General features: G+C 44.6%; 1 protein-coding gene and 1 long non-coding RNA gene across 4 annotated transcripts; one reads left to right on the forward strand and one right to left on the reverse strand.

The window, feature by feature from the left end:
• The first annotated feature begins 2521 nt into the window (after positions 1-2521).
• On the forward strand, positions 2522-22449 carry slc9a3.1 (solute carrier family 9 member A3, tandem duplicate 1). Of its 3 annotated transcripts, none has more exons than XM_035429695.1 (16): positions 2522-3050; positions 13375-13677; positions 14210-14370; positions 14723-14801; positions 15154-15331; positions 15632-15852; positions 16763-16965; positions 17359-17448; positions 17587-17657; positions 18170-18299; positions 19045-19202; positions 19451-19580; positions 19770-19940; positions 20663-20717; positions 20948-21049; positions 21598-22449. In XM_035429695.1, exons 1-16 carry the CDS (start codon positions 2765-2767, stop codon positions 21885-21887), a joined length of 2628 nt encoding a protein of 875 aa, XP_035285586.1. In that variant the 5' UTR covers positions 2522-2764; the 3' UTR covers positions 21888-22449. The 3 variants fall into 3 exon arrangements, with proteins under 3 accessions (XP_035285586.1, XP_035285585.1, XP_035285587.1); XM_035429694.1 differs by lacking the exon at positions 2522-3050 and adding an exon at positions 8986-9301; XM_035429696.1 differs by lacking the exons at positions 2522-3050; positions 20948-21049 and adding an exon at positions 8986-9301.
• LOC118233768 lies at positions 6973-7828 on the reverse strand. Its single transcript, XR_004766563.1, has 2 exons — positions 7763-7828; positions 6973-7085 (listed from the first exon to the last, which is right to left on the reverse strand). It is a non-coding gene; the product is annotated as an uncharacterized LOC118233768 (long non-coding RNA).

The raw sequence follows: 22449 nt of genomic DNA on the forward strand, positions 1-22449 counted from the left end.
CCTACTATCTGTGATTATTTGTGGTTAATGGTTGTTTAAATAGAAAAAGACATACAAATATAGATACTATCATGTAGACTGATTCATGATTAATACGGAGCAGTGTCTGAAGAATAGTTAAATATATTACATTACTGCCATTTAGCAGACGCACTTATCCAGAGCGACTTACATAACTTTTACATTGCATCCATTTATACAGCTGGATATATACTGAAGCAATGCAGGTTAAGTACCTTGCTCAAGGGTATCGAACCTGCAAGCTTTAGGTTACAAGCTAAGCTCCTTACCTTTTACACTACACTGCCACTAAGTATACTAAATAAACAGATCACATTAATAAAGGCGATAACCAATAATAACTGTCTTCAGTTTCTAATTTCAGTACAAGCACACAAATGTTAAATATTTGCAGCAAAAAAAGTTATGTATGCATGGGTGATTCAGCACCTGCAGAAATGTCATGTCATTCTCAAGGTAAAGAGAGTTTAAGTGCAACATCCCTCAAAGCACTTGTTATTGATCATGTGGAGAGGAATGAGGAAGATGTGTAAAGGTGTCATGCTGACTTTGTTCTGTAATATTGGGTTTAACGATTTTTCGTTTTTCTTTTTGTTCAAACGCTTCCTGTGGCCCTGACCAGGAATAAGCGGGTGAGATGATGGATGGATGTTAAAACTCTTAAGATCTGTGCCAAGATCCTTTGTCACGTCAGCGTTCACTTTGTACGACTTTTTCTTCGGACTCTATTCATACGTCTTTGCAAGACTCTTTTCTGTATTAATATTGCGTTCATAATTTGAACGGTGTTCAGAAACCATTTGCCCAATCCTTAAGAAATTTAATGTAGGTGTATACATTTCTTAGGTGCTGTCTGCACTTCATGCCCTTCTCAGTCCATTCTAAGAAGAGGTGTACTGCATCTTCCGGTACTGTGGACTACTGGCTCTGTTTGGGTCCATCAGCGGAAGATTCTAATGAGATGGCACCTTGACTGACCCTGACGAACTTCCATCCGCCCTACCCTGGCGGGATGACCCCTGCCATGCCCTGCTGGAGTGGAGTGAATGCCATAGCGTTAGTATCAGCTTTGGCTTGAGCCTGACATAGCTTTGGCTTGAGCCCAAACACAACTTTGGCTATAGGGTCATTTAGTCAACAATAAAGACATCAAAGTAGCCATAAAATAAAGACAATGAAGAAGGTGTTCTTTATTAAAACAATTAAAGTCTCTTAAACTTTAACTGTCCTAAAGTGGTCCTTGACTCTCCGTGGAATAATATGCTGCAGCTGAGGCCAATTTTCGTAGGTTAAGGTTGGTTCCAGCCACGGGTCTGCACCGCAGTTTTGGTTCACAGGTCAAGTCCACGGGTCACTCCCTTAAAGACCTGCTCGATGCTTTTGAATCGCCTGGTAGACGTTTCATCACTGACCCCAAAACACAGAGACTTCCTGAGATTTGTTTCCCCGAACCATCAACAGTGACTGTTTGTTCTGGAGCCACAGTCACACGCCTCACCTCTTCCACGGGACTGTCCATAATCATCAAAGAAAATTTCCTGTTTTCTCAGTAATGTCATTGACACTGTCAACCCGCCCCCGCCCAAAAACAAAAGAAGCCACCACACCCGGACATGAATCTGACAGAGGAAATTTGGTAAAATATGTTCTTCCTTGTTGAGCAATGTTTTTTTTGGTTTTTTTACCTTTTCTGATTTTTTTTTTTTTTTTTTACATTTTTTTGCAGTCTGGTTGCAGCATACTGTCAAATAGGATAAAGATTGGTTTTCTTTCCTACTTCGGTTCTTCCGAGTTCGGTTCTTGGTATTCATAATTTCTCAGATTATCAGCTGAGAAATTTAATCACAAAATCATTTTTTTTACTGTAGATTGAAGCTTATGCATGCTGTCCACTATGTCACCAAAAAGATACTTATGGGGAAAAATGAAGTTCATGATACTGTACGTCCTATTCTTAGGCTGTAATGTTCTGTTTGTGTCTGTGTGTGTGTGTGTGTGTGGGGGGGGGGGGGGATCTCAACAGTTTTCTTAAATGAAATTCTCTCATGCACTCAACACTCAAGCCTTAAGTTTCCACCACAGTGGGTTCATTCAATCTATACAAAATTTTGTAAAAAAATAAAATAAATAAAATAAATCTAAATCTTAAAATGTAATACTACTACTACTACTAATAATAATAATAATATTATTATTATTATTACAAGCCAAGTCCTACTGTTTCCTTCAGAGCAGAGACACTGGGTTGTAATCTGGTTTTGCCCCCTTTGTCCCTGCTGGCTCAGTATGACACAAACTAACTTCTCCTGGCATCCAGGAAGCCAGCGCAAATGTAGCTGTGAGAGGACATTGGCCTTCTTGTGAAGACGGGCCCACAGGTTCCTAGGGGGCCTTGTGTTTACACAGCCACTGCGAGGGACTGGCCGGTTTCTATTGGGGTGGGAGTGGCAAGCCGGTGCATCCCTTTACCTCCTGGAATGAGCTGGGCTGAGCCTCCCTCTTCCTGAAAAGGTCTTCATGGGAACGAGGACTGGCAGAGCACAGCAGGCATTCTGACCCACAGGTGTCTACCCCACAGGTGTCAACAAAGGCAGCTACAGAGAGGCAGGAGCAGCGAGGGCGCGGGGCCAGAGCATTACTGCGCCTGACAAAAGGCAAAGAAAGCAAAGCGGCTAGCGCCGCTATCGTTGTTGTCGCTCTGCGTTTTCATTCCGCGAGGAAGCGAGCAGCTCCGGGTCCGGCGATGGGGCTTCCGCGGAGCGCCGCGCTCGCCCTGCTGGTCGTGCTGCTGGCAGGCCGAGCTTGGGGCGCGGGACTGGCGGTCGACGCGACCGCGCAGGAGAACGCGACCGACGCGCCCGGGGAGGCCGGCGCGCACGGCGCCGTCGACCCCCACGCGAACGCCACTGCCGGCGGTGCGCACGGAGCCGTCATCACCACCCTGCCCATCGTCATCTGGAAGTGGCACCACGTCGAGGTGCCCTACCTCGTGGCCCTCTGGGTCTTCGTCTGTTGGCTCTGCAAACTGGGTGAGCGACCGTCTCTGCTCCACTGAAAATAGTGATCGTATCGCTGGGCCCTGTTTGTTCAGGGGCTTGCGTTTGCATTTGAGGAATTCATCCGTAATTATTTTCTGGAGAATGTGTGTTTATGTTTTAAAGCAATTCGAGGTAGATGAGAGCTCACATGGACATTTTTATCATTTAGGTTTTTTATATCATTATTTGTATCATTCAAATATAATCATAAAATTTGAGGCATTATGGTGATGAACACCACAATGGCTTTTTCAGTCAGCAGTCCAGCTCACTCTCAGATTGCTAGTTTGACTAAAGCAATTTTCACCGCTGTATTTTCCCATTTTTTTGTGTCCATTTTAAGTTCCATTTTGCGCATACCAGTGAACAGAATGCTGATAAAAGCAGGACACATAGTACTAATGTTGATTACTTTTATCGTTTGAAAGGAGCTTGTGTCAGGATATTGCTCAGGTTTAATGACGCATTTCAGAACTGCAATAAGCTCAAACAACAGTCCTAAAAACTTTGGAATGTATCTCAAGAAAGACATTGCACAGTTTGAACAAATGCAATTCCTTTTTCATAGAGAAATAGTTTTTGGTGAAGTGTCTCACACATCTTTAACTGAGACTTGACCTTTCATTCAGAGAGGGTGCAACTGTGCCCTGTTGTTGTGTACACTACAAACTACACAAGAAACCATTTTCAAACTAGTATAGTATCCTGCTGGATATACTGATGTACACAAAATCTCATTGAGACTGGCCAGTGCTGGATCAAGGGCCAGTCTGTGACAGGTGACTTCCCAAACAGACCAGAATGAACCTTGGACCAAAACTGGAGAAAGTGATTGCATGACAAAATATGTACATATTTTTTGCATTTAGAAAAGAGCTACAAATGGAGGTGGTGAGCCACATCTCCTCTTAGACAGGACAGTCACTTCCACAGGTGTTCATTTTCTTTTCACTACTTAAACCCTTTGAAGAATAGGCTTTTGGAATGTTTTTGTTCAAAATTCCGAGTCGCTATTCTAGAACTCCATTGCTTTCAATGACCAGTTGTGATCCTTACATCAACATTAGAATGTTCGGTTAAGAACATTCCAGTCGCATGTTCCTGATCATACAGCTTAAAGGTTTAAGGGAGCAATGAAAGCATGTTGTACACACAACCCAATGATGATCAATGGCATTAAGACGCACTTGATTAATTATTGAATCGATCATAAATCCTTGTGTACACTGCGCCAGCATTTGCATGCATGCAGTGTAAACACGGATTAGCCTTTGGCTGATCACCGCAGTCGTGACGTCACAAACAAAAGTGACTCGGCCCAAAAAAAAAAATAAAAGGGTTTTTTTTTTTAAAGCATACAATGTGCTCTTTCATCAACCCACCCTCTCTCTTTGCTTTCCCATTAATTTAATTGGTTGAACCTTATATAGAGGACAATGGGGAGAAAACTGGGCTGATGGGTTTACTGTAACTGACGAGGCAAGGTTTCAATAATTTAAGGTGTCCAGTCCATTTCATATAAACCATAATTGGCCATAATGTGCCATTCGTTCATTTAGCAGATGCGTTTATCCAAAGCGACGTATAATAAGTGCATGCCAAAGTTCTAAGGCTAAATCACTGAAGCTACGTCTAAGTCTTAAGGTGGAGGCGAGGCATGATCCGAAGAGACACGATAAAAAGATCAAAATCAACATATAAGTGGTACGTAACCAGACATTAAGGTTTGTATTCGATAAAACTTTGCCTGTAGCAGGTTGTGACGACGTCACACTTTCGCTGACGTTGACACTGTGTTTAGTTTGTTCTTGAAAGGTCCCAGGGCCACGGACTCCACCCAAATTAATGGCAGACTATTTCATAAATTAACTTTATCGGTGGGAAAATAAATTATAGTGACAGAGTGAGTGGACTTTACCTTGAACAAATTTACACATGTGCCACATTAATTTTCCAACAGAACTTAACATGGGTTTCATGACTCAGCTCTATTGTAAATTAAAAATGGCTGCAGGCTTTTTAAGATGGGAGCTGAATCAGATACCAGGGGCAATGTTTCTTTCTTTTTCTGGCTTTCACTGTGTCCCACGTGCTGTCAAGTGAGGAAAAAATATAGTGGCAAAATGTTAAATAAGGTAGGCTAAGTGAGTTCATTTGAGGAAAACGCAAAACACGTTCTTCACCACTTTGATGTGATGAAACTACTGGAGGGGGGAGTGAATTATTTGGAAAGAAAATGTTAATGTAGGATCTGCTACTTGTCTACCGTTATGACTGAATGGGTGGAAAATCGATATTATGTAACAATAAACGGAGTAGGTCTTCTAAATTTTATTGAAAATGTAAACAAACACGCACTCAATCATTCTCTAAACCTGGCCCTGTCGCACACTTCGCCAAATACCTCACTTATTTGACACCGAGTGTCGGCGGCTGTCGTTTGCCCATCAAACCGTTAAACCTCAGAAGTGGCAGTCGGGTCCGTTAACGCGGGGCCCCTCTGGGTCACCTTCAGCCCTTTTCACTCCTGAGGTGTCAGTGACTCCATAACGGAACGATAAAAGCGCAAATGGTTCACGCGCTAAAGCTGGAGGCAGCAGTAATGTTTAACGCTCCAGCACGGGCTGCTGCTCCGCATCCGCCTTAAAATGCCCGGATTTTAAATTCGGGCCGTTTGTAAGACTGCAGACACTTTGTACTGACGCACCATGCTTCCTTCACACGAAGTCCCAGACGACAGAAAATGTTCGTTTAAAACCCAAAGGTGTCCTTGAAATTACGACTGACGTGAGCAAATTAAAATATGTGTGTATTGTGTGACTGTTAAATGTTTTTAAACTGTAGCTGCCAACTTTCACTTTCGCCAGATTTAATTTCCCGAATAACACTCCAAATTCACCTGTTTCAGTGTTGCATTATGTGCTTTTTAAAACATCTTTTTTATCTTCATTCTAACTTGGAAAAACTTTTTTTGGGAAATTAAATTAAAAAAAAATATTAATAATGGGATTTCACTAGAATATCCTTCTATCTTGATCCTCTAGGACCTTTATGTTAAACTTTAGTCAGCACTTATATTGCACTTGCATCATTATTTTGATATAGCACCTCACCATGCCTCATTCTGGGTTTTCACTTAGCGTAACTCTCTTACCTAGCCATATGCTTACTGTGTGGACTGGACATGATGTTCATGGCTATGTATAACTGTTACATAATGAGTATTGTACATTATCAGACCTGTGTTCTGTAGTTGTTCCAGTGACCTTCGACATGCATTTATTGTACGTCGCTTTGGATAAAAGCGTCTGCCAAATAAATGTAATGTAATGCACTGTCATGAAATGCAGCACAAATATTTGGCTTTAACACAAGTCTTAACATCACTTATGTTCAACCGTTTAAGCACAATTCAATTTAGCAGATGCAATGACTTCAGTAATCAAAACTAGATTAGCATACAAAACTGGCAGGCTGTTTTTCTATTGCATCAATGCTATAAACTAGTGTCAGATTTCGGAAAGACCTCCAAGTGAACATTTTTGTGGTGAAAAGTTGGTGAAAGGCCATCTCGGCATTCAGGTGAAAACCCGACTGCATTTGGTTTTTCTTGTCAGTCACAGTGCCTTGTCAAACACCTGTGTCTCATAAAGGTGTACAGACGTTTCAGGAACGACGCTAACGAAGAGAAGACTCTCTGTTTTCCGCGCGGTTCCGGATCACTCGGGCCATTGTGCGATTTCTAACGCGGTCTGGAACTGTGCCACTTAAAACCGCCGGCACTCCAACGGGCAGAGCGAGAGCCTCGGGCAGAGCGAGAGCCTCGCGCCGCGCGATTGTCTCGGACGAATATTTACTCAACGCGGCGTCCTTCAAAGGCGGCTGCGCTACCTGAAGGAACCGGCGGAGTTTATTTAATTGATTTTTTAATGCGGCGACAAGAATTAGAAAGGCAACGAGAAAGACAAAGGGCGACAGGGCGCATTTTCTCCGTCTAACTGGCAGCGGCAGCCCGAATCCATCGATCTGTGAGAATAATGCAGAAGAGAAGACAACTGTGTTAAAACCTTTTGCAACATACTCCTTAATGCTTAAATACTTAAAGTCTCCTATTGTCTACACGCTAACTAAATTAAACATGGGATTCTGACCACGGGTGCAATTTTAACAGCGGGAGGAGGACACATACGTCCCAAAATAAACAAAACACTTCCGATGACAGGAGATGAGCTTTGACCTCTGCACAAGAAAGATTTAACCGAGCTTGTGAAAGAAACGTGTCAATGATTAAGTACGCTCGCTGGACATTCAGTCGAAACTACAAGGGAACGTGCGCAAAAGCACAGCCCTGTTAATTAAGTCAAATAATATTTATCTCGCTTGACTTCTGCGCTACATTCGAAGTTAATTATACTTTCACTATTAAGTACAACAGAAAGGAGTAGAGCGGGGACTGTTTTGAATTGTAGGGAGCACGGGTTTTCAATACTTACCTGCTGTTTGATAATGACATTTTAGTGAAGGACTTTACTACGCTATGGCATACTGCATTAACTAATAATAGAGTATGGTAACACAAAGACAATTTAACATGCAGACAACTTCTAGATTTCCAGTGCCAGTCCTGTAACTGGCAATCCCGGGAGGTGATGCCAACTGTCGGCAGGACACCACGAGCCCGTCTAACCCTCCGGTGCCCTTACCGCAGTGGTCGAGCTGGAAGGGGCAGCCTGCCGACTCCTCCGACGCTGGCAGACGGGTGTGCCAGGGCGTTCGTGAGCTAAAGCCAGAATCTAGGCGCTTAGAGGGGCGGAGTCCGGGTTAGCCAGACTGGGTTAACCCCAACACAGTTCAGGTTTTATACAGATGTAGCCTAGCCTAGCCATTTCAATTTTCATCCTAATGATGCCAGGTCTTCACCTGAATAAACGAGGGTTTTTGATTTGATTTGAACAAGGCAGAATAATTAAACCACTTACACTCTCACAGTGAAAGGTATGATGAAGTGCCTATAAAAGTTCAAATGATTGTCACTGAGGTGGTACCTTATAGATACAGTACATAAAGTTGTACCCCTGGCCAGCAATACGCAATTCATTTGTACCCTTTTTGCTTGTAAAAAGGTGCTTGTTAGTGCCCAAATGGAATATTATAGTGCTTGCAGGGTTCATGTGGGAAATTTGTTCCTTAAAGAACAAGGATGTGTCTCCACTGTACCCTTATTTCTGAGAACACCAGGTGAGAGGTAGCAGGTACTACTGACAACAACAAATTTCATGTAGTGCTTTCCTCTCAGTATAAGCTACCAAGATACAACACATTTGTAATCCATAATTCATTTTTCTGAATAATAAAACGGATCGGCTTGTCCTGTTACAAGACGGAAGTCAGTGTAATTTCTCAGGTAGTGTGCCATCAGTAATACTGGCCACAATGTCGCAATTCTTGGGAACTCCTGAACTGTCTCATCGGTGGCTACAGAACATTGCTCTTTTTGCGCGTAGGAAAATAATGGGTCATAAAAGTCATCTTTGAGTAAAATCCTAACTTTTCTGTCAGGAGTTGGGCCCTCCCACAAGTTACTGGGGGGGAGGGGGGGGAGGGAGGGAGGTTAAGGGGGAGATGGAGGGGGAGGTTAAGCTGGTTCCTGTGTCCTTCTGGTCTCTCTGCACGACTGATCGCAAACGCTCCAGCTGCGCCGTACGCCGGAGAGGAACTGCTAGCGCATTCGAGCGCAGAGACGCCCACGGCTGTCACCGGCGCCCCCGCTACCCGCGCTTGTCCGCCGATCGCCTCCGCGCTTTTCATTCGAACGACCGAGAACTGCGTCGTTTCGAGCGTGCCTCCCCCCCCCACACCAACCCCACCCCCCCTTCCCCGACAAGAGAGCGGCGCGACTGCGGCGAGGCGACGCCGAGGGTTCGAGCGACGCCGAGGAGCAATGCGCGGCCCGTTTTCGCGGCGGCTCTCGCCGTTAGCGGCTGCGCCCGGCCGCGGGGTCGGTGGCGGGCTCTGGCTCGTCTCCGCGGCGCTGCTCTGCTGCGCGTCTGCGTCGGCGGCAGAGGGCGCGGCCGCGGGGAAGTCTGCCCCAGACGGGGAACTGCCGTCCGTTCACAGCGGACCGGAGGGGGGAAACGGGTCCGGTCATTCGGGGATCCAGATCGTGACCTTCAAGTGGCACCACGTGACAGCTCCCTACATCGTCGCCATGTGGATATTTGTGTCTTGGATTTGCAAAATGGGTATGTAACGCGGCAGGCGAAATGCAGGCGAAATGCGGGCAAAAATGCAGATGAAATGCAGATGAAATGCAAGCGAAATGCAGGTCAAAATGCAGGCGAAATGCGGGCAAAAATGCAGATGAAATACAAATGAAATTCAGACGAAATGCGGGGGAATGCAGGCAGCTGCTGGTTGAGTTGAGCAGTCAGATGCCACAAGTCCACACGAGGTGGAACAGTTCTTTGGGGATGCCACAGTCAGGTGTTATCAACAGGTGTCCGTATGATTGTGAGATGCGATTATAATACAATATTACTATATATATTATAAATTAAGGACAGAAAAAAATATTTTAAATAATATTATATACAATTATCAAAAGATATTTGATAAAGGAGCCAATATGCTCTCTTAGCCTGTCATAACAATTTTTGCTTTTAAAAATGGCCCTGTGCCAAGCGCAGTTTTTCTTTTTTTTTTCAAAATGTACTGTTCTCCATTGGTTGCCCGTGATTTCTCTGCAACAGACATAAAACATTATCTTAAATCTCTGTTAGCCGGCCTTACAGTACCCTAGCATACTGTATCTGTGCAAACCAGGATCACTACAGAACAAAATATGTTCAGGAAATGTAATTGTTTAATTGATCAACAGAGAGCATCATGGGAAAATGTGTTCTGCTAAAGAACCCGACACACAAAACGTGTGATAGAATCCTGTATGTGCCAGTGCCAACTGTGGCAGACGCATTGCAGGGATAGTTAAATGCAGAAGTATTGGGACAGTGACACAATTTTTTGTTGTTTTTGGCACTGCACTCCTGTATATTAGATTTGAAATAAGACAATGAATTTAACATGAAAGTGCAGACTGTCAGCTTTCATTTGAGGGTATTTATATCCATATCAGTTGAGTTCTACCCTGGAAAGAAGCCACTGACATCACACCAACCGAACTCCTCCCTGCAGTGTTGATGATTGACAGTTATTTTAGAGTAACTGTGAGAGGCTGGAAGAAGAGCGGCCCAAAAGTTTTGGGGCCCCTGAAAAGTTGGGCCGCTCCATCTCTGCACAGTCACAAGCATCGTTTTGTGATGGCCCCTGTCAGTCAGCGCCCCATGGAATCGCCTTGACCCCACCCCGTACATGGCGCCCCAGGCCACAGCCTTGTCACTCACTTATTTGTTTATTTTGTGGCTGACTGATTACCTACTGACATTTTTTCCACATTGTTGTGGACACTAACGATGCCACAAAATAAAAAAAGTGAGGTTATGCCATTTGTCATAAAATGAGAAATATGAGGACGTTTTACGAATAGGAGCATGAATACTTGTTTCAGTGTAGCACATCTTGACTATACTGACCGGTGCATTCCTTACCAGCTATGGGGTGGGTCGTAAAATACTGAACGCGGTGTCTCTTTTCGCATGGAAAAGTAAATGATCAAGTCGCGTTGCGCGTTGGACTCTAAAGAGTAGATCATTAACATGTTTTTTTTTTTTTTTCAACAATAGCGCCACCGTCGTTTCATAAGTTTAAAACCAGCAACCAACATTCTCTCTTAGCTCTTTAAATGCACCATAATTTTGTAATGAGCCAAAAATGATGCAAGCTCTGTTGGTGTTTCCTGGGTTTTGACTGTCTTATGAGTTTCTGACTATTTGTTAAACCGGTGTTTCAGACTCAGATCCTGCAGTCTGCAGTCTTTAGTTCATCACGTGAATTTTCGGCTGTGCTGAGCCTCTCAGTTTTTCACGCTTGACCGAACTTCGCCTGCGCTGTAAGAGGACGTCATCTCTGACATCAAACAGGCGAAGGGATTGCATCATAGCAGTAACAGATTACATAAACTCACACTAATACTTTTGCTGTTCTCAAATTCAAATTTGTGTGGTGATTGAGTAACTAACTGGGAACTAATTATGTGCTACATGGCCAAAGGTATGTGCACACGTGACATCCAACAATTCATGCAAAATTATGGGCATTAATATGGAGTTGGTCCACCCTTTGCTGCTATAACAATCTCCACTCTTCTGGGAAGACTTTATGTTAGACGTTGGAGCGTTGCTGCAGGGATTTGCTTCCATTCAGCCAGAAGAGAATCAGTGAGGTTGGCTTTCTAATAGTCCACATAAATTGTGCATATAAACAAACAACTGGACAAAAACCCCCCAAAAATTTAATGCATACACAAGATAGATCTTTTTGGTCACAGGTGGAGCTGCTTCATAAATTCATACAGTACAATTCGCAGCTGAGGAAGAATACTTATCCATCTATATCACTGTGCCAGTGAAACTTCTTGACTTGAGAACTGCCCCAAGTCCACTGCTAATTTCTGGTAGCTTGGATTTTGAGTTACTATTTATTTTTAATACCTGATATCCACAGGTAGGGCCAGAGGAATTATTGCTGCTGCTATTGCTATTTGTAGAAGGACTCTCTCTGACCAGTTCATCTTGTATTTCAGGCAAAAATGGCTCATCCCGTTTGTATACGTGGGGCAGCGCTTTGTCCCGCATATACAGTAGTGGTTTTTCCGATAACTTACCAAAATGTAGGTTGTTGTACCATGCAGTACAAATGAAGTTCCTTTCCTTAATATTGAGTATTAATGGCATTGAAATGAAATTCAACAGTCCCTGCCCATCCCTGGCCAGAAATTTCACAAGAAATACCCCCCCCCCCTTGTCCTCTCCCCAACATCACCTGCCATTGGCAATAGGTAGGTAGGTCACCTTAGCATGCGTCACGATGATTTATAGTCCCAGCTGCTTTATGGGAAGGACTACAGTGCCCAGAGATGCAGGCAGCAATCAGGCTGCTTACCATGTCAACAGCCCGCCTGTTGATGTTGGGCGGTTGTCCTGTGTCGGTGCGGGACACCTGCGTAAGTGCCTGGAATCTGTTCTGGAGTGTGGTAACCTCCCCTCATAGTGATAACACAAACAGGTGACACCACAGTGGAGAGTAACTACGGAGATAGGACCTTGTTACACGAATGTAGGCTCTCATTCGATGGCCAGGCCAAAGATCTAGTGTCACGAACACGATAGCTGCCATTAAAAGTGGTGCTGTTACTGCATAGAAAATACATCTTGTGACTGTTGAACGTTCGGCATCATGCACAATATTCATAGAGTGAAAGATATGGTGTGCTTTATAATAAAAGACAAACAGGCTTGGGTTTATTTTGTCAAGAAATTGCAATGCTTCGGCAACATTTCATTTCAGTGAAGTCCAAGGCAAATGCAAAACATCTTTCAACACTGATTTAGCAACGATACACATAATTTGGTGTGCCTGAAAATCTGCCCAGTCTGCAATATAAGCTTGTCATGGACAAATAGCTTCTCGGGCCAAACACTCTTTCAGGAGAACCTATGGCATATGATTCTCAGTGTTCAATAGAATCTCTACCGAGGGACTCAGAACACGCTTCTCAATGCCTCAAAGGCGCAGCGGAGGGATGTGACTCGTGAATATAACTGAAATAACGTAACAGAAGAAGAAAAGAAAAAAGATTGAAACGAGTGAACTGTGCAATGACAAGTGGACAACCCGAACAACGTCCAGTGAATGGAAGATTTTGAAAGCAGACATTGAAAGAGTCTTTTGTGGCGGATGCTTCCTGAACAAACCATGTGTCGATTGTGTGTGCTCGCCGCAGATCTCTCCCATAAGAAAGCAGTGATCTTCAGTGAATGGGTCAATGCATATTTTTATGTGAACTAAAGAAGTGTTGACTGGCTGGTTGGCTGCTGTTGTGTGAACCACATAACCTGAACGGCAACCACGAGTGATCATCTAGTTATGTAATGCAATAGCTTAACATTACATTACAGGCATATGTTGTCCAGGGCAACTTACACAACTTTTACATGCCATTTACATTGCATCCATTTTGTACAGCTGGATATATACTGAAGCAGTGCAGGTTAAGTACCTTGCTCAAGGGTACAATGGCAGTGTCCTACCCAGGAATTGAACCCATGACCTTTCCGTTACAAGCCCAGTTCCTTACCCGCTATGCTACACTGCCACCCTCTCCTCCCCACTCACGCCCTTTTCTCTCCTCCGTCCCCAGTGTTCGAGCTGAACCACAAGCTGACCAGCGTCATCCCCGAGAGCGGCCTCCTCATCCTCATCGGCTTCGTCCTCGGCGGGATAATCTGGGCGGCGGACCACGCCCAGACCTTCGCCCTGAGCCCCACGGTCTTCTTCTTCTACCTGCTGCCCCAGATCATCCTCGACGCCGGCTACTTCATGCCCAACAAGCTGTTCTTCGGCAACATGGGCGCCATCCTGACGTTCGCCATCATCGGCACCTGCTGGAACGCTGCCGCCCTCGGCCTATCGCTTTGGGGCGTGCACATGGCTGGAGCCATGGGTAAGGCTGCCGGGGTTCGGCCACTTTTTCTCCACTTTTTCACAATTTTTGCTTTTAGGATTCCAGACTGAGAAGTTTAAAAGGGTTTCATTTCTGAGCTAAATGTGGCGGTGTATTGCATTTTGTTCACTGCCATCCAGTTAGAGTCCTCCAAGGCAATGGGCCCACCTCAGGCACATTTCCGGGCCCTGTTGTTGTAGCTATGAGTCTTGGATGTCAGCTATGGTAGGACACAATATTTGATTATTATTAGTTCCTCCCAGTGGTGCATCAGATACTCCCGGTTATCAGTTGTCACAAATAAAAGGGGTTTGGTTGACACAACCAGGACTCAAGAGTGTCCAGTGGTGATTGTAAAAAAAAACTACTTTCCTGAATATCTCAGGGTTCGGGAAGCTAAATAATCTATCAGAGGGCTACGCAGAGGAGAGTCCATGTTCTTTGCACTCTCCTTCAGAGGTCAAAGTTCACGAGTGTTCAGAGTTCTTTGTGTTCTCCTTCAGAGCTCCTGACCCTTCTGCTCCTCTTGCAGGAGATCTGGACATTGGCCTGCTGCAGTACCTGCTCTTCGGGAGTCTGATTGCTGCAGTGGATCCCGTGGCAGTGATTGCTGTTTTCGAAGAAGTTCACGTGAATGAAGTCCTCTTCATCCTGGTTTTCGGGGAATCCCTGCTGAATGATGGCGTGACAGTGGTTGGTCACATGTCCCTACAAACCATACATATCCAGTTAACATTTCATGAGATTGTGCAGATCTATCAGTACTGTTCTCTTCATTTTAATCTTCATTATAAACTTCTTTCTGTACTTCAAGTTTAACTGTTTATGCTGCTCAGAAATTCATCATGATTCATAAACACAAAGAATACCCGGCAGTGAAATTTCATTTATACACGTGTACCAAGTTCTTTAAATCAGTTGTTACACTTCAATAAGAGTACAAGGGCATAGAGCTGTCTGAAATAATTTAATACAACCCTGATCTACACACCCTTGGTTGTGTGTATTTTTGGTTATGTGTCTTTTTTTTGCCAATTCCTTTCAGGTGCTGTACAATGTCTTTGACGCTTTTGTAAGTTTAGGAGGGGAGCGGATTAATGCCGCGGAAATAATCAAAGGCATAGGTAAGGGACCAGCGCTGAGTGACGCAGTACGCCTGCTCTTCGTTTGATTCACTGGGCCAAAGTAACTCACAACGCAAACATTATGACATCAACGAGGCATTGTGGTTCACCTTTGTAAATTCAGTGTAACTTGGTTCTTAAGGCCTACAATAGAACTCATTCACAATGACAATGGCCTGACCGTGTCCGTCAGTGAAATGGAATAGCCAACTAACAGGATTAATGAGTGTGTCAGTTCAAAGGCCTCCCTAGTAAATGCAAGGGTTGCCCCCATCCTTTACATGTCAGGTTAAATAACGCTTCTTTTAATGGTGTCGTTCCATTCACTTCCTGTTTGTTTTTCCTCCGTCAGTGTCGTTCTTTGTGGTCGCCTTCGGCGGGGCCCTCGTTGGGGTGATCTTCGCCATTCTGCTCTCCCTCCTGACCCGCTTCACGAAGAACGTGCAAATCATCGAACCCGGGTTCATCTTCGTGTTCTCCTATCTCGCCTACCTCACTGCCGAGATGCTGTCTTTGTCTTCCATCCTGTCGTGAGTGCCGCCCAAACTTTAAGCCAACGTCATTATTTTTAGTAGCTGCACTAATCTAAAATGCTTTGGAATACAGCTTGTGTAATCTGTGTGAGCTAAAATAGGCAATATTATTTCTCATAACTTGGAATGATTTTGATATCAGTGCTTTCGATGGCAGGCCTAGATTTTTATTTGGTATTTATAGCATGATTCCTTCACGGTGGACGTAATTGTTGAAATTGTTTCAGACACGCATTTTAATTTTGCAAAATCAGACCGACTAATGAAAGATGAAAAATCCGATTGCCTGCGTTTTAGGATCACCTTCTGCGGCATCTGCTGTCAGAAGTACGTCAGTGCCAACATGGACGAGAGATCGGTGACCACGGTCAGGTACACCATGAAGCTGCTGGCCAACGGGTCGGAGACCATCATCTTCGTCTTCCTCGGGATCTCCGCCATAGATCCGAACATATGGGTCTGGAACACCGCCTTCATCCTCCTGACCCTGCTTTTCATCTTCGTGTACAGGTTCATAGGTAGGGTCACCTCCTGCTCCGCACTTCAGTCCTGCTCCTCAGCCTTCAGTATGGCTCGCGTGCAGACCAGACCTGGGTCAAATACGTGTTTGTTTTGGATTCAAACACTTTTTCTACGCTCTACTGATCTTGTCTGGTGTATTGGAACCAATGAAATTACTCTCAAAAAGTGAAAACCCTGCCTTCTGGTCATATCGGCAGACTCAGTTGCACCAGGCAAGATCAAGAGAGCGCAGAAAAGTATTTGAATCCAAAGCAAATACGTATTTGACCCAGGTCTGATAAAAACTTGAGGAATGTATCAGTACAGCTTACTTTCTAGCAAGCTAGCTAAATCATAGGAAGCCATATAGCTGTACGGCACAAAACTTTGCATGAAATCACTCCATGTGCTTTAAACTTGTTATTCAAATTTGCTCATTAGCTACCTTGTTATTTTAGCTATAGAGGCATTTCATGAATGTGTATTTATTTGTCTGGTGCAGACATCGTGCAGAGAAAGTCGAAGATGCCTATTGTGCTTTCAGTTCCCCCACGAACGCTGTGTGTTTTGTGGGCAGACCTTCGCCGCTGCCCGCTGTAATGAACAGGCACGGAGTTGGCACAGCAAATACCGCGATGGCAGAATAGCGGGGGGCGTCGTGTAGCACAGGGAGAGGTTTCCGTCACACGGAGACTGATCCAAGCAGCAGTAGAGAAAACAGAACGCATGCAAACTATAACTATGCATACAGTATAGCTATAACAGCATCTACCAGCACCGTATAGTGTCATGTTAACCCATTCCTGGATCAATGTCTGCAGTGGGCTAGTCCATTTGCACCTTGACCCGTTCGATTTGGGGGTGAGCTGGATGGACAATCTGAACATCCAATGCAAAAATACAAAGAGAATCGTCTTTGCATCACAGGCACCTTCGCCCTCACCTGGGTTCTGAACCGGTACCGACTCGTTCCTTTGGAGGTCATCGACCAGGTGGTCATGAGCTACGGTGGCCTGCGGGGGGCGGTGGCGTACGGCCTGGTTGCGCTGCTGGATGAGAACAAGTTCAAGGAGAAGAACCTCATGGTCTGCACAACTCTAATAGTGGTGTACTTCACCGTCATTCTCCAGGTAACGGCTGTTCATTTTTCGAGCGGTATCTTTGAGGGCTGGTCGATTTAGAAAAACACACTCCAACTGCAGCTGTTCTGCGAGGACGTTCTGGCTGAAAGCAGTTCAGGTTACATTACATTGCCGGCATCTAGCAGACGCTCTTATCCAGAGAGACTTACACATTGCATCCATTTTATACAGCTGGATGTATACTGGAGCAATGCAGGTTAAGTACCTTTGCTCAAGGGTACAACAACAGTGTCCTTACCCGGGAATCGAACCTGTGACCTCTCGGTTACAAGCCCAGTTCCTTGCCCACTGTGCTACACTCCTCCCCCCATGTCGAGCCGAATACCCCTGCATGACTGAGGGACGCGAGCGATTTTTAACGCACCTTCTTCTTCTCCGTAGGGCGTGACCATGAAACCTTTGGTCAAGTGGTTGAAGGTGAAGCGGGCCGCTGTGAAAGAGCCCTACCTGATCGTGAAGCTTCAGAACAGGGTACCGGCGACATTAAATCCACTTTTCTCTTAACCGCCCCTCTTAACATTGTTTGTCTTAATTCAAATTCACATTTTTTAATAAATACATTTTCTTTTTCTTTTTTTTTTTGTGCTGCTGTTTGTTTCTTTCGTTCAGGCTTTTGATCACATCCTCATCGCGATCGAGGATATTTCAGGACAAATCGGACACAACTACATGAGAGACAAGTGAGTGAGCGCTGCGCTTTTATTTTTTAAGGAATTCCAGGAATTGTCCCGTCATTCTGGAATTCCTTGTGATTTTCTGCTTTTATATCGTATCAAAAAGGCCAGTTTTGTGCATGCGCCCGTGGTTGGCATTGCAACCTTTCAGAGCAGCATGCTGGTGAGAATTGCCATTCTTTCAAGGGATGGATACTGAGGTTGGAAAAAGCTTAAATGTTTCAACTTGATTGGCCGAAGCGCACATTTTTGGAATTCTTTGCAAGAATTCTTTCTTTTGGAAGGGACGATAGGAAAAATACTCATATTGCTCATAAGACTCTCATATTTATGTGAAAAGTTAACGGTAACATAATTTCCTGTATATATTGGTTGAATGGTAAGTTTTTGTAGCTATCCTTGCTTCACCTGTTTTGAAAAATCACCCTTTTTGCAGTGATTTGAAGTTTTTTTTTTTGTTTGTTTGTTGTTGTAACGCTGTAGTGTTTATCGTGTACTGTAACTCTACCGCGAAATAGGTGGAACCAGTTTGAGGAGAGGTGGCTGTGTTCGTTCCTGATGAAGCCGAAGATTCGCAAGTCGCGGGATTACCTCTTCAGCGTGTTCCACCAGCTGAACCTGAAAGACGCCGTCAGCTACGTCAACGAGGTGAGGGGAACGGCGACAACCGCTTTGCGCGGCTCAGACCGCACGTTTACAGCTCATCGCCCGCTCTGAAAACGAGAGGTGGCAAGACATGGGCGTGGGTGTGAGGCCAGTGTTCGCGGGGATTGGTGGGGTCTGACCCCCCTAATTAAGACTTGGACCCCCTCCAAAAGAGGTAAAAACAACAAGTCGGGGGGGGGGGGGGGGGGGCGAAACATTTATACATCCTTCTTACCTGTAATCGTAAATATTACAATATATTTCCCATCAGTGGCTTCACTAGGGTTGGTGTCACCGATGGGAAATATATTGTAATATTTACGATATTACAATATATAATTACAGACCCCCCCCCCTCCCCCAATCCCTGCCGTAATTCGAACACTGTGTGAGGCTGTCACAGGAATATTACCTCAGCCTGTCTGTGTGCTGCTAAAAAAAAAAAAAAACAGACACCAGGTCCTGCTACAAAGAGAATAGACTTTGTCGAGACTCACACACTCGCAATCTACTGAAAAGTTCATGAAGACAGGCTTAAAAAGCGGGTGTAGAACAGACAAGACCAGGTCAGAACCTAGTATATGGCCAGACCGGCCGACCAATGGTGTAACTTCATAACTCGGCTGACCAATGGTGTAACTTCATCACTCAGTCACTCAGCCACTCAGGCACAGACATTCGCGTTTGTATTCCCGGACCTGGGAATATGAATAGAAATAATGACCCAGTTCCTTGTCTCTTCATGAAGGCCGAGCGTAGGGGATCCCTGGCCTTTGTGCGCCAGTCAGACAGCGACACCAACGTGGACTTCAAGAAGATCTTCGGCGCCAATATGTCGGACATGCCCGAGGGAACGTGTCACATCTCGGACTCAGATTCGGATCAGACGCTGGCGTCTTCCGTTCTGTAAGGACCCGTCTTTCTCTTTCGTCGTTTTTCGTTTCAGTTTGCAACGCCAGGTTTAAACTGCAGATTCATATGAATGATAAAGACCGGTTTCTGAGGTGCAGTAAAATGGTTTGTACGGCCGTCCTAAATTTCATTTCGATTTGAAAAATGGTGGTCGGAGAGAGAACAGCGTTAAGTGTAACTGTCAAGTGAAAGAAAGCTGGTGACGTGTTGGTTGGTGACCTTCTGCGACGGTGCGTTCGCAGGCGGGACAGCGTACCGTCCGTGTGCCTGGACGTGCACGAGATGGACATGCGGGGGCAGAGCGGGAGGGTGCCGGAGGATATCAACACGCACCGCCTGCTGCAGCAGCACCTCTACAAGGCCCGCAAACAGGTACCGGCAGCACAGGCCTGCCTACGTCTGCTGAACTGGCGCACATAGCCAACGACATGATAAAAAAAACATGCCTATAATTGACAGACTACTTTGCCTTTTTTTGCGTATGAGTAAAATGACTGACAGGCCTCTGACCCACCCCCCATTCCTGCTCACCAACTAACCTGCTCACCTGCTCACCTTCAGCATAGGCACAGGTACAGCAGGAGCCACATCAGTGTCAACAAGGATGAGAACGAGGTCCAGGAGATCTTCCAGAGGACTATGAGGAGCCGACTGGAGTCCTTCAAATCTGCCAAAATGGGCGTCACCCACAATAAGATGATCAAGCCCCCCAAGAGGGATCAAACACAAAAGGTCAGGCATCCATTACCAAAATATCCTGAGCACACATCAAACGTTATAGTACAGTACACTGCACTGCATCCATTTACCTATACTGAATTTCACTGGGAAACATCCCCTACCCTACAATGCACCGCATCCATTGTCCTATACTGCACTGCATCAGAATGTATCCCCTACACTGCATTGCATCCATTGTCCTATACTACACTGCATCAGAATGTATCCCCTACACTGCATTGTATCCATGATCATATACTGTACTGCACCGGAATGTATCCTCCACACTGCATTGCATCCATTGTCCTATACTACACTGCATCAGAATGTATCCCCTACACTGCATTGTATCCATGATCATATACTGTACTGCACCGGAATGTATCCTCCACACTGCATTGCATCCATTGTCCTATACTACACTGCATCAGAATGTATCCCCTACACTGCATTGTATCCATGATCATATACTGTACTGCACCGGAATGTATCCTCCACACTGCATTGCATCCATTGTCCTATGCTGCATTTCACCGAAAAATAACCCCAAACCTGCACTGCACTGCCTCAGCAAATGCAGTCGTTTACTGAAAACATCTATTACCACACTGAGGGATGTTTTCAGTAAACAGAATCTAAAGCTAAATAAAAGCTGTTGGATCATCTGAATTCACACAACAGAGCTTTTATTTTGGCAATGCATGTTCTATCGACTTGTTCTCTGCTTTTTCTAGATGCCAAATGGAAAATCAATCAATAAAAGTAAAGGACATCCCTTCATAGACGAAGGTACGTTCATTTCTCATGCGTAGTCACAAACATTTTGATTGTGTGTTTTTAATTACTGGAAGATTATACATTGTTTAATGTACTCTGCCTTTAGAGTTCCGTGTGCTTTTAGGTAGTAGTTATAAGGACAAGCTCTACATTTGCCTCATAATGATCTCCTCTGATACTAAGGCCTTCTGTTGCCAGACTAGTATGGGTGACGCTGTAGGTATTGACCCGTTTGTCTCCAGATTTTGAGTTCTCGGACACAGACGGTGCCCATCTGGACAACCCAGCGAATTACCCAGCATCAGCCAGGGGAACGCCCATGACTGTAACATACACGGCTGGAGGTGAAACGAAATACATAAATAAATAAACAAACTAAAGAAATATTTTAGAATCGTTTAAAAAATGACTCCCCAGAAAAAGAGAACACAAAAGCTTAATAAACGTAATACAGGTTTATACTGATGGTACAGATGGTTATACATGATGGTTTTATACTGTTTCTACCGGTTGTACTATTTCACATTTTGATTTTGTTTTATATTCATTTCACACACAATACCGAAGCGACGATAGCCAGCACTTTAAGTTTCCGCAAATATAATTTGCAAAGACGGTTTGTGCTGAATTAAGGAATTTAACAGTAGCAATGAATTCTGGGAAATAAGTGACAGCAATGATTTTTTATTTTTTTTTAAACCCACAAAAGACAGCATGATTAACATGTTTAGTTTAGGATTGGGTAAAATACCTTTGAGGTGACAATGAAAAAAAGCTGTTTATTAAGCTCCTAAGCCAGTTACTATAAGTACTGTTTGTTAACAATTTAAAGAAATTTGAAGTAAAATTTTTTTCTCAGTTGGATAAAACTGTCCTCCTCTCGCCTTCCCAGGGGGAATTGAGAACCCCGCCTTCATGCCAGACGCCGACCTTGTCGGCCCGGGTGAGACCCCCCCGTGGGAGGCCCCCCCCTGGCAGGCCGCAGCGCAGACGGAGAACGTGGTGGCCCCCTCCCAGAGGGCCCAGGTGCGGCTGCCCTGGTCGCCTAGCAACCTCCGTCGCCTGGCTCCCCTCCGCATCAGCACACGCTCCACGGACTCCTTCCTCCTGGCGGACGCCCCTTCCAGGGAAGAGCACTTTCCTCCACCACCACCACCACCACCCGACGGGAGCCAGCTCTAGGCCCGACTGTTACAATCCTCCCTCAAAGATTAAAAAAAAAAAAACTCATGCAAGATAATCCACACGTCTGCAACCAAAATGCAAAGCAAACTGCTCTCCACACAGTTCCAGAACTTTCTTTCTGACGTAGTTTATTTCTGACGCAGAAATGCGTGGCCTGCATCTTATCCCTAAACCTGTGGAGAGTGAACGGGTATTCTGATATTAAGTAAATAAATATATATTACCTATCCAAATGAAAGAAATATATACAAATAGATTTATTTTGCTAATTGTTCACTGGTGTAATTGTTTGAGTGTTGTTTTGTTGTATTTTAGACAGATCTGTACCAATGATTTTGAGCTTCTAGCCTCTCAATCTGCTCGAGGCTCTGCACTGTCGAGAGCATCTTTACCAGAGATTATACATGTTTTATTCCTATCCGATTGTTACATATACAAGTTTTTATTGAACAAATTAAATGTGTGAAATGCTTTTTAAAGCCCTAGGCCAAGACAAAGAACTTATGAATGTACATTTGTTTTGTGTTTCTTATGTAATAAATTTATGTTATTTATTCAA

The sequence above is a fragment of the Anguilla anguilla genome, chromosome 8, assembly GCF_013347855.1.
Source record: "Anguilla anguilla isolate fAngAng1 chromosome 8, fAngAng1.pri, whole genome shotgun sequence".
NCBI lineage: Eukaryota > Metazoa > Chordata > Actinopteri > Anguilliformes > Anguillidae > Anguilla > Anguilla anguilla.

Excerpts from the sequence above, each read along its gene's own strand:
- slc9a3.1 (XM_035429694.1), top strand. The coding sequence starts at position 9,001 with ATGCGCGGCCCGTTTTCGCGGCGGCTCTCGCCGTTAGCGGCTGCGCCC. Across the intron at positions 13,678-14,209 it reads GCACATGGCTGGAGCCATGG|GAGATCTGGACATTGGCCTG; the intron begins GTAAGGCTGCCG and ends CTCCTCTTGCAG. Across the intron at positions 15,853-16,762 it reads CTTCGTGTACAGGTTCATAG|GCACCTTCGCCCTCACCTGG; the intron begins GTAGGGTCACCT and ends TTTGCATCACAG.